This window comes from Myxine glutinosa, chromosome 4, assembly GCF_964187855.1.
Source record: "Myxine glutinosa chromosome 4, kmMyxGlut1.1, whole genome shotgun sequence".
NCBI classification, from domain to species: Eukaryota; Metazoa; Chordata; class Myxini; order Myxiniformes; family Myxinidae; genus Myxine; species Myxine glutinosa.
Window position 1 is genome coordinate 206744512 of NC_136264.1, and position 18048 is coordinate 206762559.

The 18048-nt window shown below is 43.5% G+C and overlaps 1 protein-coding gene across 3 annotated transcripts in view; it reads right to left on the reverse strand.

Moving 5' to 3' along the window:
• Positions 1-18048, reverse strand: part of LOC137425659 (bridge-like lipid transfer protein family member 2) — a 193457-nt gene that overhangs the window by 59316 nt on the left and 116093 nt on the right. For all 3 annotated transcript variants that reach the window (XR_013623278.1, XR_013623279.1, XM_078776940.1), the window contains exon 25: positions 335-522. Coding sequence is in view for 1 of the 3 variants with exons in the window: in XM_078776940.1 (XP_078633066.1) it covers positions 335-522 (188 nt within the window). In the remaining 2 variants the exon portion in view is untranslated. The remainder of the gene's footprint in view (positions 1-334; positions 523-18048) is intronic.

Here is an 18048-nt window from a genome sequence, read left to right on the forward strand (position 1 = left end):
AAATGTATGCACGAACAATGAAGACATCAAAGCATTTAGTCTTGAAAGATTTCTCCACACATGACATGAACACGTTAGCACACTGTTAAGTCAGGTGGGTGGGTACGTGTAGTAGGAGAATACCTTGAGAAATAATTAAATTTGAAATTGGCGTCCCTCAAACCTGCTATTGTGTGTTCCGTCCCTCCACCCCAACTCCCCCACTCCACTCAATTTATACTGTTCCTTTGGTTCTTTCACATTCTGATCCGTTATATGTTCGAGCTTCTCCATGAACCTTGGCATTGTATATAAACAAAAAAAGAATCGTAATACAACTGTGAATTTACATCACCTTGCCAGAAGTGTGGGTTTGACGGTTGTAGCTGAGACATGACAGCCGGAGAAGCAAACAGCTCTTGCGCGGCCCACTAAGATCGTCAGTTCCAGGTGCCGAGATGAGCCAAACGTAGGCGTCAGAGACATCACTATTCATGCGAGTTATTCGCCATTCCACTTGGGCACGGCGGATAAGTGATCCAGCTATGTACATGGACAGAATTGGTGAGAAAAGGTAAAGTGGATAAACAATTATCACTCCTCAATGAGCCATGGATAAAAAAAATAATATATATATTTATACAGTATACAACAACACACAACAACATGCATTTTAAGGCCATTTTCCCTGCAAGAGCGGGGGTTAGCGTTGCAGTCCCCATGACAATCTTCTCCATTTTGCCCGATTTTCTGCATCTCTCCTTGTTAACCCCCTTGCCCGCATTTCATCTTCCACCATCTTTAGCCAAGTCTTTCTCGATCTTCCCCGTCCTCTACTTCCTTCTACATTCATTTCCATCACTCTTCTCAACCAGTCACTTTCATCCTTCCTCAACACATGACCAAACCATCTCAACCTGTTCCTCTTCACAGCATCAATCACAGGCTCTATTCCCATCATCTTTCGCAATTCATCATTTGTCTTCCTCTCTCTCAATGATACTCCGCACATCCACTGAACCATTTGCATTTCCACCCTTTCCAGCCTTCGTTGCTGCTCTACGTTCATGACCCATGTCTCGCTCCCATAAATCACAACACTTCTCACACATGCAGCACACACCTTTCCCTTCAGCTTCAACAACACTCCCCTCCTCATCAGCATGCCACTCAGTTCCCTAAACTTCTTCCATGCACGTCTCACTCTTGCAACCGTTGCCGAGTCTGATCCACCTTCCCCATTCAGCGTGTCTCCGAGGTAGCAAAATGTTTTCACACCTTCCAGCTTCACGCCCTCTCCAAGATCCAACTCAACATTTCCTCCATCTACAGCTCCCTCTGTGCACACCTTACATTTGAATGTAGCTGCCACACTGGTTAATGACCCTCTCAGACCACTACATTTTTGATGAACCCACTCAGCGCACATTGTACATTGAATGGAGTTCACTCTGACACCCTTCCTGCACACAGCACAGGGCCACTTCCCAGTTCTTTCCACCTCACCACATGCTTTACCACTTGCCATCACCTTCGTCTTTCCGATATTCACCTTCAGACCTTTTGTCTCCATACATTCCTTCCACTTGTTCATCTTTTCCTTCAGTCCATCCATACTTTCCGCAATCAACACCAGATCATCTGCATACAACAACTCCCACGGTAAACCCTTCTTTACATTCTGAGCCAGCACCTCCATCACAGCTACAAATAGTAGTGGACTTAGTACCGACCCCTGATGCACTCCCACCTTCACCTCAAACTCACCACTGTTCCCGTCCTTCGTCCTTACAGCTGTGCCGCTCTTTTGTACATTGCCATCACTACTCTGATCAACCATTCCTCCACTCCTAACTTCCTCAATGCCCATGTCAATACTTTGCGTGGATATATGTCAATATATATATATATAGTTCAGTCAACCTATGGCGGATCTTCTTTACACGCGAGGGAAAGGAGAATGAAGAACTTCCCTGGACGGCTTCCACTGGAGCGTCCTTGAACCATGATAAACAAACAAGACCGGCACAGAATTAAAATGCAACAATGAACGGGTTTAATAAAATAATGCCAGGGAACATGCATATATTTATATATTTAAATTTTTGTGTTGTGTGTTGTGTTGTGTGTTGTGTTGTGTTGTGTTGTTGCTGTTGTTGTTGTGTTGTTGTTGTGTGTGTTGTGAACAAAGAATGCACAGTAAAATATTCCTAAGTTGAGGATCCTCAATACGTACTCAAATACACACAAGGGGAATAAATAAATGAAAAATAAATGTGTTTGTGTGTACTCAGCTTTGAGCGGCCCTCAACCTCTGTCTGTTCGTTCACCGAAGGCGCGAAGTCCGTTCACCGCCATGCCGATGCAAAGCAAACAGGCCCCAGCTCCTCCCACATCGTCTCGCTCGACTGCCCCGAGCCCCGACGTTCCTTTCAGGCACACATGGCACCAAGCACAGCCGTCACGAAGCCAGCACCAAGGAGAGAAAAGCGAAGGATGAGTCCGCTCCTCCCCGCAGCAAGAGTGCATCCGCTCGTAATGAAACCCAACGCAAGAAAAGTATATGCGACTGTTCCTTCAATCCAACCCAACGCAAAAGAGAGAAAATGGCAATGCATCCGCCTGCGATCACATCCACAAAGCCCGAGAGTACAAACTGTGACTGTTCCTTCAAATGTCCAAACACAGAGCGAGCAAATGTGCGACTGCATGCTATCAAGGCCAGCCCGGAGAGAGAGCGAGATCGCGGCTCCGCCTTTTCATTCAAGGTTCTCGAACCTTCTATCTGATGTCACCGCCCGCTCCAATCAGCGAGTGCCATTGCAGCAGTCCACTGCCCGGACCAATCACCACCCCTCGGGGCGGGGCCCCATGGCCCCTCCCACTGTCCTCGACGATGACTCGGCTAGTGGTATCAATGGTATTTGAATGTCCTGGTTCCGGTTACTTTTATGTGGTGTTTTAGTATAGGTGCGGAGTGCAAAGCTGGTGTAGTGTGTGTCATAAGGAACAAAGGAAAAATCACAGAGGTATTCACATACAGCGAATTAATTACCCTAAAACCCTACCTAATTAACATAGCCCCACCCCTCACCATGGGAACAAAGATACGCTCTTACCGGACACATGGAGCTGACTTAAGTTACATGAGGGTTTCTTCTTCTTCACGACAGTCAAAGCACACTACCTCTACAATCCTACCTGGCCCGAAGGTATTTCATTGCCCACCCCCCATAAATATAACAATATACATATATTTATATACAGTACATATTGTCGCGATCCCGGCTGTGAAATGGTTCCCAGCACGGAATACGGACGTTAATGTCCGGGCTTCAAGTAGTCCACGGAGTGGACAGAGAGAACTCAATAAACACAATTGTGTTTTAATCGGCCTTCTAGGGGTAAGGCACGATGCTTTATTGGCTCGATCACAAAAACCATAAATGGTAACAGAATGGAATACACTGCACAAAGCCTGCAGGAACTGTCGGCAACAGACGCTCCAAACAGGACGCAGGTAAGATCACTCGCGGCTCCAATCGACGATCTCCGGGACTCGGAGGGTAACAGGATGGAATTCACCGCACAAGGCCGGCAGGAACTGTCGGCCCCAGAAGCTCCAAACACGAAGCAGGCAATCACTCGCGGTTCCAATCTACGAGATCCGGGAATCACTCGTTCTCTTCCGGAGTTACTCGCTCGTAAAATATCGAACTGTAATCGACCAGCCCAACTCGGCTGTCGTGAGGATTCAAGGAAAGCCCTTTTGAGATTTCCTACTCGGAGCCTTCGAGCCGCGTCCGTTGCACAAGATGGCGACCGCCTCTCTGGACTCTCCACCAATCACGTGCCGAATCGCCTCCCGATCGCGTGAGGCTCCAAGGAGGCCACGTCACGCGGTGGGCGGGGCACCAAATCTGGGTGAGAACAGGTGGTTTCACCGGTGGTTTCTCACAGTCCTCCCCCCCTAAGTAAAAACCCCGTCGAATAGACGGCGTTTTTAAAACCAGTATTTGTAGTAGGTGCAAATCACATGGCAAGATGATGGCGGTAATCGCTAACAGGCAATTAACGCAATTAACAATTATTAACACTTATTAACAACAATAACGCAACAACGCAACAATACAACGCAACGCAATAGCGCAACAATAACGCAATTATTAACGCACAGGCAATTAACAGGCATTAACAGGTTAACAATGAACCAGTTTGGTTTTTTTTTTTTTTCACACACAAATTTTAACACCATACACCACATTAATATCTACCCTACAAGAGTTACACTTCACACAAAGCACAATAGAGAGGCAAGGGGGCCAAACTCAAGTTGGGGGAAGCGTTGACAGGAAGGAAACGGGCCGAGACCTAGAGTGGCGGGTACTCCTCCGGTGTCGAGAACAACAGTCATATGCGTAATGACCCCTTTCACCGCACTGGTAACATCGATCGTTCGGGTCGAAAGGCCTGCGGACCAAAGGGCGTCTGAAACGAGGCCGCCGCGACATGCCATTCGACATCTCGACGCACACACGCGATCCGCAAATTAACCTTCCATCAAGGGCTCTGACCGAATCTTCAGCATCTCGTGGCTCTTCAAACTCAACAACTGCAAATCCAGGTGGGTTTCGAGCAACCCATACGTTGCGGAGTGGTCCGTAATGTTCGAAGACCCTCCCTAGCTCGGCTTTCGCTGCTCCATTGCCCAGGTTTCCCACATATACCTTAGCATTAGCGTTCCTGCTGAATCGCGACATGGCGGGAGCGGTCCCTGAGGAGCACGGCACCTGAGGGTGGCTTGACGGGAGGCTCGGGTGGACTTCAGCTGACGCAACGTCACCGTCGGGAACTGGAGTCGAGGCGCTAGGCTCCTCGGGCCAGAGTGAAGATAGGTCTGACTCCGCCACTCTCTCCGCCTGTTTACTCTGGGATCTAGTGACCCCCCCACAGGTCAGAGTCAATGACTCCTCCCTGGCCATGGCATCATTGCCAATCAGCAAGGAGACCCCGGGTATCGGGTAGTAGGGTACCACCACACAGGGCACTGGACCCTTAAAAATGTCACTCCGGACCTCGAGGAGGGCAAGGGGATACCGGCCAAGAACCCGGTCAATGCCCCGAAGGAGGGTATACTCGCCGGTATAACGCATCTGAGAGGCCGGAACTACCCCCGCCCGGAGAACACACCGTGTCGCCCCAGTATCCCGAAGGTATTGGGCCTCAAACTTCAGCATCGAATCAGGGCCACCCACTAAGGCTGTCCCTGAATAATCCTGGTACAGTGGATGAATGGAATTAGCCTCGGTGGCAGTGACCTCGGTCACCGATGCCACCGTCGTGTGCGAGGGCCCGGCGGATGAGCTCCACTGATCTCCCTCCGACTTAACAGGAGGGTTGCCTCGGTAGGCCGGACTAGCGGGATTAGAGAAGCAGCGGTTTTCACCGTGCCCCACGCGTTTGCAGAAATCGCACCAGGGCCCTGCCCTGGTCTGCGGCTCGCGACCGCCACCAGTGGAGGGCATCGGAGAACCCCTCCCCTCGATCCAGCCGCCGGGCCGACGGGGGGCGGTCTTGATCGCAGACTCCTCCGTCTTACGACGCGACTGCGTGACTTGCAGCATTTTGCACGCCAAAACATGTTTATCAATAAGGTTGACGCAGTCTGCCAAGGAAACAGTGTCTTTGTCGACAAGAAACAATGCTAAGTCAGGCGGAAGCTGTTGATCGATACGGTAACGCACCAGGAGTTCCGCAACCGCTTGAGGTAACTCAACCTTGCTCCCCTTGAACCATCTCTGCAGCTGTTCCAACAAGGCCCGCGAATGTTCCTCATAGGTTTGACTGGACTCACGAGTCCAGCTGAAAAAATTTCTCCTATAAATACACGCGGACACCGCATAGGCGTTCAAAATCTCGGCCTTCAATGCCCTGTATTTGTTTGCGTCCTCGGTTGCCATCCTCGCATATACCTCCCTCGCCTTCTCAGATAGATGGCTCACAAGATGGCCGACCCACAAGCTCTCATCAATGCCACCGGCAGCCAACAACTTCTCCGCCATCTCCAGATACGCTTCTGGCTTCGTGTCTCCCGTCCAGTCCGGCAAACGAACATGAACAGTTTCCGGGACTCTTGCAGCAGACCCCTCTGCCCGCGGTCGTTCAGTCAACATTCGCAACTCATGCTCTCTGACGTGTTCAGCTTCTGCTGCTGCCGCACGCTCTCTCTCTCTCTCACGCTCTCTCTCTGCTGCCGCATGCTCTCTCTCTGCTGCCGCAGCACGCTCTCTCTCTCTCTCTCACGCTCTCTCTCTGCTGCTGTCTCTGCTGCCGCATGCGCTCTCTCTGCTGCTGCACGCTCTCCCTCTGCTGCCGCAGCACGCTCTGCCTCTGCTGCTGCCGCACGCTCTCTCTCTCTCTCACGCTCTCTCTCTGCTGCCGCACGCTCTGCCTCTGCCCTGTCATTCTCCCTGTTATACATGTCAAGTTGTTGAACCGGAGTCAGCCCGGTCCAGAAGGGCGAACGCATGCATTTAGTCATGATGGAATCGCTTCCTAACATCTCGGGTTGAGTGACCGGGTCAAGGCTGCTTGCGTCGCTCACATCGCCACCCACGTGACTGTCAACATGATCAGGTTGAACTCTCACTTCTCTGGTCGACATAGCTTGGCTACGAGTTATCATAAGACAAGGCACAAAACACAACGCTCAAACACAACGCTCTGTTGGGGAAATACGACACGAACTACACAATATCAACCGCACATCAAATTGCCAATGAGAAAAATACCACGTACAAATACTCACGTTTTTTTTTTTTTTTGTCGGTTGTTTGGAGGGATCCGAGGCTCACTTATTCTGCAGTGAAGCACCACCCAAGACAGCGTCCTACGGCGAGAAAGTTCCTCCAAGACGGCGTCCGCTGTTGAGAAGATGCAGAGAAGATGCAGATGCCGAATTCCCGTCTCAATTCGAATGTCTCTCACTTGAAAGATCCCGGACGAGCCCCCATTTGTCGCGATCCCGGCTGTGAAATGGTTCCCAGCACGGAATACGGACGTTAATGTCCGGGCTTCAAGTAGTCCACGGAGTGGACAGAGAGAACTCAATAAACACAATTGTGTTTTAATCGGCCTTCTAGGGGTAAGGCACGATGCTTTATTGGCTCGATCACAAAAACCATAAATGGTAACAGAATGGAATACACTGCACAAAGCCTGCAGGAACTGTCGGCAACAGACGCTCCAAACAGGACGCAGGTAAGATCACTCGCGGCTCCAATCGACGATCTCCGGGACTCGGAGGGTAACAGGATGGAATTCACCGCACAAGGCCGGCAGGAACTGTCGGCCCCAGAAGCTCCAAACACGAAGCAGGCAATCACTCGCGGTTCCAATCTACGAGATCCGGGAATCACTCGTTCTCTTCCGGAGTTACTCGCTCGTAAAATATCGAACTGTAATCGACCAGCCCAACTCGGCTGTCGTGAGGATTCAAGGAAAGCCCTTTTGAGATTTCCTACTCGGAGCCTTCGAGCCGCGTCCGTTGCACAAGATGGCGACCGCCTCTCTGGACTCTCCACCAATCACGTGCCGAATCGCCTCCCGATCGCGTGAGGCTCCAAGGAGGCCACGTCACGCGGTGGGCGGGGCACCAAATCTGGGTGAGAACAGGTGGTTTCACCGGTGGTTTCTCACAATATATACATATACATAAACATTTATACATATACATAAACATATACATACGTACATATACTTATATACACATATACATATTGTCGTGCGACTCCGGTTAACACCAGAGACCGCGGATAGGCCTAAACGGTTTTATTCGGAGGCAACAACCAATACGGATTTTACTATGGTCGCGCAGGAGGAAGAAGAAAGGTGGAAGCTGCGTAAGCGCTTAACTGTGGACGGCGATCGAACTCCAACGGACACTCCGATCCTGTTCGGGGAAATTAACTCGACACGGGCACAGGTGTAACAGGGAATATAAAATAATACAAGGGTTTATTGAAAAGAAACGCAGGGAGAGGAAAACGTGATAATAAATCTAAAACTCCTAAATTGGGATCCTACACACCAGATCGCAAACACAGACGGGGGAAAATGAATTACGAAAATAAATGTCTCGTCGTGTAATTTGCAATGGGGATTGGCCTTATCTGTCCTGTCGTCTTGTCTGTAACACGCGGCTCCAAACTCCGGCGCGGGAGAATCCTCGGTCCACCTCGCACGCCTCGCCAGGCCCGAGCCAACGCCCTCTCCGTTGCACACAAGGTCCCACCCGCTCACAGCACCGAGCCTCGCTCCCGCACAAGCACCACGCAGATGGCGAGCCAACGACCACCACTGCCTCTCAAGACCAAGAAGAAGACAAGAGCTTCGAGCACGTCGAGACAGCCAGAGAGCGCAAGGGACAGAGCTGGATGTGCAACAACTCCGAACTGCTCGATCTCCACCAGTACCAGAGCTGCCAGAGAGGAAGCTGTGCAAGCAAGAAAAACCCGACGTGCTACAAACTGCTGGATCTCCAAGAGCACGAACCGCAAGAGAGAAAATGCGTTCGGCGCTCCCTTAAATAACCTTCCCGCGGTGATGACGTCAGCCCTGGCGCGCCACCCAATCAGTGCCCTCCACCGACTCGTTGGCTGGAGGTTCGCGCCTACCGCCCCTCCCCACCCCCCCCCCCCAACACTCGTTCCCTGTAGCGTGGTCATAGCACATGCTACCCGAGGTGACTAGGCCTGTCGGAGGTGTAACTGGCTGCGGCGCCCAGAGTCGCCCACCCTCCCCCCCCCCCCAAACCCCCCTTGCCTGTTCGTCTTCCAAAGTCATGTCAGGGAAGGGAATTATTTAATGTTGCGCTAGGGACCTAACTACGTGTCTACAGGTGTGCTTTGCCATAAGGGACAAAGGTTTGGCTACCAGATATGACACACAGGGGCGCTACTCTTTAATCCAGACTCTATTTATCACTCGAACATCCTGGTATGTTCACAGGTATACTCTTAACCGACAAAACGCCTACACATGAAACTTATTTCAGGGCAGATTCCTTTCCGTGACAGACGAAGCACGTTACCTATTCAGATCTAGCTGGCTCTACATATCACTACCCCACCCGACATAACAATATTTACATATACATATATACAAAAATACATATACATAAGCATATAAGTAGATGATAAATGTTGTTCCTGGGACAAACCCATTTAACATGGGAAATCCCTATCTAATGTCGTTTACCCCCCTGTCTTTTCCCACTTTTGGAAAACACCCCTATTAATCCAAAAGACTCTATGAGCCTTTTGGCCTTTTGAACCATGAGCTTATTGGCCTTATGAGCCAATTAATCTACTTGGGCTAATACATTATGAAGATATTTTAATTGAGCTAGGGCTGAATGGTAAACCCATCTTGATGTACCAGGCTGAACACTAACAGCTTGGAACCAATCCTTCATTGAACCTCCAAATCTCCATTCACTTACATGTAAATTTTCCTCTCACCATCACTTTTCTTCATTTCCCATAAACACCTCTATTCCTGCCCCCCCTTGGTCTTATGGGCCTTTTACTCTTACTATCAATGATCATTGTTGTTTAGTCGTCTTCACTACTGATCACTGATCACTGAAACAATGATCCTACAAATATTTGTTTATGCGTAGGAAATAATTTAATTTTTTCATTAACTTTTTTTTACTTTTTTAACACTAACATTAGCTTTAAGAAAGAAAATGTTTAAGTTTGATTCTTTTTCAAGATATTACCATACAAAAAAACCGGTTTTTCTTTAAATCTCCTCACTTTTGAGAAATGACACTTGGATAAATTCCAGGAACGAATTCCATTGTCTTATTTCCTGTTTCCTCGAAATGTTAAAGCTGAGTTCTGTTCCCGAAAATACATTTTGGACATTATAAAAAGCCGTATTGCCGTGCTGTTTTAATCATTACGAACCGAAGAATATGAGCATCAACTTGTCTTATTCCAGTCTTTCCTCTGATGAAGAATACTCGCCAGGACATTGGTAAGTTTCATTCAGAATTAAACTGGTGATGTGAGCTTTGTATGTGATTAATTTAAATTTATATGACTCATGATATATTTTTTTATTACAGCAATGTGAATGACTTTCATGAGGTCCCTCAAGAGTTGTACAACGAACTGAATATAGGTTTGAATAACCTACCTCTGAGATGGAGGGCTCAGAATGAAGACACAGACGAAATTTCTGTACAAAACGACCATCCGAGTCTGACCCTGGTAATTCATTATCCATCTCTCTGAATGGCATCAATAAACGGGAACCAATAAACGGGAGCTGACATTTATTTATTCATTGTCAATATAACTCTTTTTTTTTCAAACAGAATACAACACCTGTTGAGATTGATGACCACGGCTATGAGTGGGTCTATTTTGATTTCCTACCAACCTGTGATACCCTAAATTTTCATCTCGACAGCATTGACACCAAACTCAACTTTTTAGAGGTATGTGTATGTGTGTGTGTGTGTGTGGTACACCGTATCCCTACACATCGTAAGAGGCGATTCAAGGTTGGCGTCAGGAAGGGCATTCGGACATACATATATCATTCATATATTCCTTTACTTCACCCCCCCCTCCCCCCCCCCCCCCCTCTTGTATTTAATAGAAAGAGATTCAAAACCTGAAGACATCTGCTGAACCAACCTTTGACTTGTGCTGGGAAGAAATTGATGACTTGTGCTGGGGAGAACTTGAATGTATACCTCAAAAAAAATGTTTTGTTAATATAAAGATTTTGTTTTCAATATTATATGAATATATTTGCTTTGTATACAACTATTTAATAATTAATTACAAAAAGAGAATAAAGGAAAAAGGACGGGAAGATGCGTCCTCTACCCTCGATCCCCCCTCATCCCACCCCTCCCCTCCCCTTGTGTGTGTGGGGAGGGTGGGGGTGGGATGAGGGGGGATCAAGGGTGGGGGACGCACAGGGGGTGGGGGATGATTGGCGGGGTCTGTGTGGGCGTGGTCTGTGTGGGCGTGGTCTGTGTGGGCGTGGCTTATGATTTTTTTTTTTTTTTTTTTATTACCACTAATTAAATTAGCTAATCTGGGTGGGGTGAATAGAAATGTTGTTTAATGAATTATTAGCTTTGTTTTTTGTAATTCTTGTGAATAAAATGCCCCTAACATTTCTTCCCCATTCAAATCATATAATTTGTAAGTCCAAGGGACTGTATCCATTATATCAACAATTTTAAATAATTCATTAGTCCACCTCTTTGTATAACCTTTTTCAAAATGGCTTTTCCATTTGTATATTCTTACCATATCACCAACTTTGAACTTGGGTTTTCTCAAATTAATCTGCTTTTCATATTCTAATTTTGTAAATGTTTCTGATGGTTTTGATTTTGTTGATGAATGAACTGTATTATTGTAATTATCGACAATATTCTGGATTAAATACACCCATTGTTGAGAACCGAGTTATGTGAATTTTTTATATAATTTCTCTTTTAAAGTGCGATTAAAACGCTCAATAACAACTGCTTTTCCTTCATTAAAGGTGCTGTATAATTTAATACCCTCCCCCTTTAGAAATTTCATAAATATTTTGTTATAGAACTCTGTTCCCTCATCAATCCATAACTTCTTTGGTTTTCTATGACTTTTATTAAATATTTGTTGGAAGGCTAACATTAAAGTATCACCCTTTTTATTTTTTAAAGGAACAACCCAAGCAAATCTACTCCTCAAATCAATAACGGTTAAAGCATACCTGTATCCCTTATCATTATTTAGTTCGATTAAATCAGCAGACCATATGTGGTCAGTGTCTTTGGAATAAACCTTCCTTCTTTTAAACTTGGTGATTATAGGTTTGTGTAATTCTTCAGCCAAAAGCTCCTCAGTCTTGATGACATCATTGGAGTTTAATAGTTTTTTGGGAAATAACCAAGACCAAGTTTCAATTTAGCACTTATCATTTTTTTCACAATAAACCTGTCAACTTTCTCTCTCAACGTAGGATTTTGTATCAAAGACAAATTATACAACATTTCTCTGTCTGCTTCATGTTTTTCATCCAATGTAGTGGTATTCCCATAAGCAATATCATGCTTCATACACACTTCATCAACCCTATTTATAGGCTTAGACCAAGGTTTAGGATTGTCAGCCTCATCTAATCTTTTATCCAGGTTTGTTCCAGGACCACAGAACGAATATCCAGGTAGATGTAGTTCCCCAGGAATTCCAGTTGTTGGAAATTTACTTCCTGACAGAAACTTTTGTATGTCTTCTCCACTTTTAGGAGAGATGAATTGACACTTTTTAGAGCCACACACTTGACATATTCCTTTTTGATAAACTATTATTTTTTAGCTTTAACATAAGAGATATTTTTAGATTTAGTTTTCTTTTTACATTTGAGACAATAACTCATATTTATTTATCAGAAAAAGTCCGACAGAGTATCAAAACCTTTTTGGTTTTCAACATATACATTTCTATCTTAATTTTTAAAACATAAAGAATCCTTAGGAATGCCTTCACTCTCTCCTCCATTTATTTACAAATAAAAACTAACTAAAGTCAATAACACCAACATCATCAACTATATGACCTTTGTCTTCTTCATGTAAATCTCCTCGCTGAACTCATCTCAACCATTTTTGAAATCATTATCTTAGTAAGAGTCGTTAATTCTTTATTTTCCTCTTCGGTGCGTTGAGATTGATTTATTTGCTGTAATACACTCAATCTTTTACGAATCTCACTGATTTCCATCTTTTTATATTTTTCCTCCCTCTCTCTTTGCTCCCTCTCCTCCTCCTCCTTTTTCTCCCTCTCCTCCTTCTCCTTTTTCTCCCTTTTCTCCTTCTCCTTTTTCTCCCTTTCCTCCTTCTCCTTTTTCTCCCTTTCCTCCTTCTCCTTTTTCTCCCTTTCCTCCTTCTCCTTTTTCTCCCTTTCCTCCTTCTCCCTTTTCTCCCTTTCCTCCCTCTCCTTTTTCTCTCTTTCCTCCTTCTCCTTTTTCTCCCTTTCCTCCTCCTTTTTCTCCCTCTCCTCCTTCTCCTTTTTCTCCCTTTCCTCCTTCTCCTCCTTCTCTCTTTCCTCCTTCTCTTCTTCAACTCCTTCCTCATCCCTTGCTACCCTTGAGCTTGAGCCCCAAAGAATATTATACATATACTCATCTGGATTTTGAGATATTCTTGTATCTATAATTATTTTTCTCATAATAGGATACCAATAAGATTTGTTGACGATTTCTAAAAGAGTTTTATATTTCATAACTTTGAGAAGTTCATTTTTATTTAATATTTTAAACAAGTCTCTATTTGTGGGTTTAGCAATATCAGTATAAGGCCAGTTTATAATGACAAAATTTCCATGTATATGCTCCAAATCATAAGGTATGAAATACCGAGCACCCTTTTCTTGTAGGTATCCCTGAATACAAAAATTATAATTCTCTTGTAGTCTTTTTCCTGCCATTTATGTATCAGAAATATATGAGATTAATATTATGACAGGTAACACCACCCCATCTTCCCACTACCAAATCGGTTTGTATTCCTCGGCTTTCTATCCTTATCTCATTACCCTCCTTCTTTGTCATGCTAACCATCGCTATACTATCATATATTTTTCTTTTCTTAAAATCATGTATTTGTTGTTTACTAATTGTACTTCCACATAAATCCTTATCCTCACCAAGCGGATTATATTCTTCTTTACGAGACTGATTAAAATCATGTAGGTCTTCTAAGTTTATTGAAAAATACAAATTATACCCTAAATCAGGCATATCATACCCCCATTAATTAATTCGCATATCAACTATATGTCCTTCTTCATAAAATTCAATTGTAAGCAGATAGTTAAATTTAATGAGGAAAGGTGTATGGTCAGTATAACCAGGTGTTGTGGTTGTAAATTTTACTAGTTTAACAAAACGTGCTGTTTTATTTAAAGATATATATTGTGATAAATCACTGAATCTAATTAAGTCATTCGCATCTGTAGGGTTTGGATAATTGATTAATTTATAAGTATTCTTCATATTAATATTTTTACTTATACTATATTTTTGTCGTTCGGCCTGTGCCTTTGTATAATAATTTGATAAATCAATATCCTGAGAGGATTCTCCAAAGATAGAACCATCTTTTCCGACATAAGTCATTTGTATTAGATTTAAAATGACATCATAAAAATTTTCATTATTGTTGAGTTGAAATAATACATATAAACATAATTGGCCACAACATTTAGAATTAATTTCTTGAACTTGAAATGTTTGATAAACACCATTCTGTAAGAATTGTATTCCTTCAAAAGGTGGTGGCATACCATAACTATCAAAATAATATTTATCCTGACTATTATGAATACAAACCCAATGAGAACCATTCTGTGTGTCTAAATTCATAATAATATTCTTTGTATTCTTGGACAACTTTGTTAATTCATCTCTCATACAGATTACCACATTATCCATTTTTAGTTTTTTACAATACTTAGTTAGTTCTATATTTGACGTATTCTTTCCAAATTGTTTAAACCATTTATTCATTTATTTATGAGAAAGATACAATCCATTACCCCGTTTAGTTAGTTTAACACCCGCTTGAGCGATAGAGGAAAGCATATCTCCAACCAACAATCTAGCTTTATCAGGTAGACTTTCAAGTTTTTGAGCAAAATCTACAATTACACCACTTCCACTAATTTGTTTCTCCAACTCCTTGTTATGTCTTTCCAATTCTTTTTGAGCTTTTAGTTGTGCCTTCCTTTCGTTAGCAGTTTTTACCGCTGCTGAAATACCACCAGTCAATGCTCCCGCCGCACATAAACCAGCAAATAAAGGTATTAGAAACGGGAGAAATCCTCCTCTTGACTCGTCTATTGAATATTTCTTTAACATAGGTTTTGTCATTTTAATTTTAAGTGAACCAGTATCATTTAGTGTTTTTACTTGTGTGTGTGTGTGAGTAAAACATCAATTCTTACAGCTCCTTTTCTTTGAATTGTATTAACATTAATAATACAAGGCTTTTGATTTTGAATACAAGATGTTAATTTATTAAGATTGATTTGATTAACATATACCCCTACCATTTATTTATGAGAAAAAACCTATGTGATATTAATCATAACACCATTATCTGTATTAATCTGTAATTCTGTTTCTTCCAAAAGCAAACAATATGTATTAACTTCTTCATTCTCTCCTCTTTCAATGTATAGAGAAGTATCCACTCTATTCGACTTTATAGTTTCCTTTTGAGAACTCAGGTCAATTGCGTAGATTGTATAAAGTTTTTGAAACGCAACCATATCCAAAATAGGATCATTATTACCGTTGCTTTCACACACCTTTTGGTAAGACTTGTAGGCTTCCGCATAATCATTTTTTTCCCAATCAATTTCCAATCTATCTCGCGGATAAAATGTACCATCAAGAGAAACCCAAAGTTGTTTCACCTTAGCATTATCACACAGCGCATTATTCTTATTAGTACCGTCCTCTCCATCTGGTTTTTTAAAAATGAGCCAGAGGTATCGTGGCTTTCCTTGAAGAACACCTAAATTCCAAGTGTAGGTAGTGTGTTCCAGTTTAACGTGTTGACATCTTCTTTTAAGGTATGATACATTTAGCGGGGTCTTTGAGTTAAGTCTTCTATTTAACATCTCTTCCGTTTTAAGATTAGGAGTATATTCACTAATATACCAACACAAATCATTAATAACAAATTTATTATTGTCGCCAAAAGCATTTTCAGCCCCAAAAAGCAACCTATTTAAATTATCATTCCTTTGTAGTTGAAATCTAATTTTAAGACCATACAAAACTTTAACATAATCACAAAATCCAAATATACCTTTCAGAGGTACTGCTACGGTAAAACTATTCTCTGCTTTTGTATCATCATTATACATTGACTTCCTTTGACTATAACCAGGGTCAGCATTTGTTCCCGTTGACATATCAGGAATAAAACCTTCAACAGCTCCCTTACCCATTCTATCACGAAACGAATATAGTGTAAATTTCATCATTTCAGATGTAGCAGAGACATAATCAACCGCTTCAACCTCTTGTGTTCCAATATACAGGCGTACACTATCAAACATTTTCCAGAAGAAATCATTTACGAGTGTAGCATTAGTATTACCCGCAGCCTTAGTGAATTTAAATTTACATAGCAAGAAACTATCAGCTAGATTCAAGTAAGTTTGTTGATTATTTATTTCAAAACTTTTTGTTCCATTTGAATTCCAGTCTGTTCCTGTTATAGCATTTACCTTAAAATAGTCTTCCTTTTTAGTGGAGTTTGAAATGATAATCGTATCATCCAAATCATAGATACTATCAATCGCTTCCATACTTGTATTTATATAGTATTAAAATTGTTGAAACCCTGACCCAAGTATTTTAATGATTTTTTGTCGTTCTTGTGAAGATAGTTGAGTTTTACCTTTTTAAATTTCTTTGATTGCTTGTAATTTATGAGACTCCTTTTGAGCATCTTTTATACTCTTTATAGCTCCTGCAACTGAGCCCACGGCAGAAGCAGTTGAACCAATTAGGTCTTTATGTTTAAGGATGGTTGAACCAATACCCATTAGAGTATCAATTATCCCATCTCCTTTATTTCTAAATTGATGTCCCACACCCCGTTCTCTTTGGTTTATAGTATCCTCTACCAAGAAACATACCTTCACCCTTATAGTATGGTGAAAGGAACATCCCATCCCCTGTAATTATTTTATATTTTCCCAACTCGTGTTTTCTCAGAATAACCATTATTTATTTATCAAAAAAAAACTTCACGAAGGTGAATTCTAATGGATATAATTTCTTCATTTTTTTTTTTTGTTTGTTTTTTTTGTTTTTGTTTACTGAATCGAGGCTCGTGAAAGAGCTAACATTTATTTCACAAACAAATCAACCAGACAAACAAAACACACAAAAAGAGGGAGCGGAAGACAGGATGGGGAGAGAAGGGGAAGCACACAACCACAACATTTGAGAGCAGGGAGAAGTGTGGGAGGGAGAGGGCTTGGGGGCAGGAGGCATGGGAGGGGGAGAGAGGAATAAAACACAAGGGGACCGAAATTAGCGGGGGTAGAAAAGATCAAGGTTTTGGATGGGGGAGGATAAGATGGTGGTGAACAGCTGTTTTAAAGACCTGGAGGGTGCAGTGGGATTGAAGAGAGTGAGGGAGTTTGTTCCAGAGGTGGGAGAAAAGAGGAATGAAGGAGTGAAAGTGAGCAGAAAGTCTTGATTTTGGCAGTTTAACCATAAGAGGGTTGCAGGCAGATCTTGTGCGACCTGTAGGAATATTTGGGGGACAGAGCCCAGAGAGGGCTGGGGGGGCAAGGCCAGAGAGGAGTCGGTAGAAGACGGAAAGACCACCAACCTGCCTGCGGTGAGTGAGTGAAAGGCCCTTGGAGTTAGCTTCATCGCGGGAGATTCCAATGATTCTGAACGCTTGGTTTCAACAGCGTGAAGACGGGCTAGGTGTGAGGCAGGAGCACCAGACCAGAGGGGAGAGCAGTATTCCATAGAGCTGCGGATGAAAGCCTTGTATGTGGTGAGGAGCTCAGGTGTGCCAAGGAAGGACTTCGCACGACGGAGGATGCCCAGTCGGCGACTGGCTTTGGAGGCCAGATTTGAAATGTGGTTTTCCCAGGAAAGATCATGGCAAATAGTGAGACCCAAAAGCTTGAGTGACAGAACTTCTTGGAGAGGATTATTCAGAAAGTGGATGGGAGGGTTTTCCAGTCGGTCTTTTCGGAGAGACATCGTAAGAGTGTGAGATTTATCAGGATTTAAAGACATGTTCCATTTGTTTGCCCAGTCTGTGATTTTGTCCAGGTCTGCAGAGAGTGAGGAGGCTGCAGACTGCCGATCTGAGGGATGAGGAATGGAGCGACAGAGAGTAGAGTCGTCAGCAAAGAGATAGAGAGGATTTTCAAGAGAGTCAGAGAGATCATTGATGAAGACCAGAAAAAGCACAGGGCCCAGAACACTACCTTGGGGAACTCC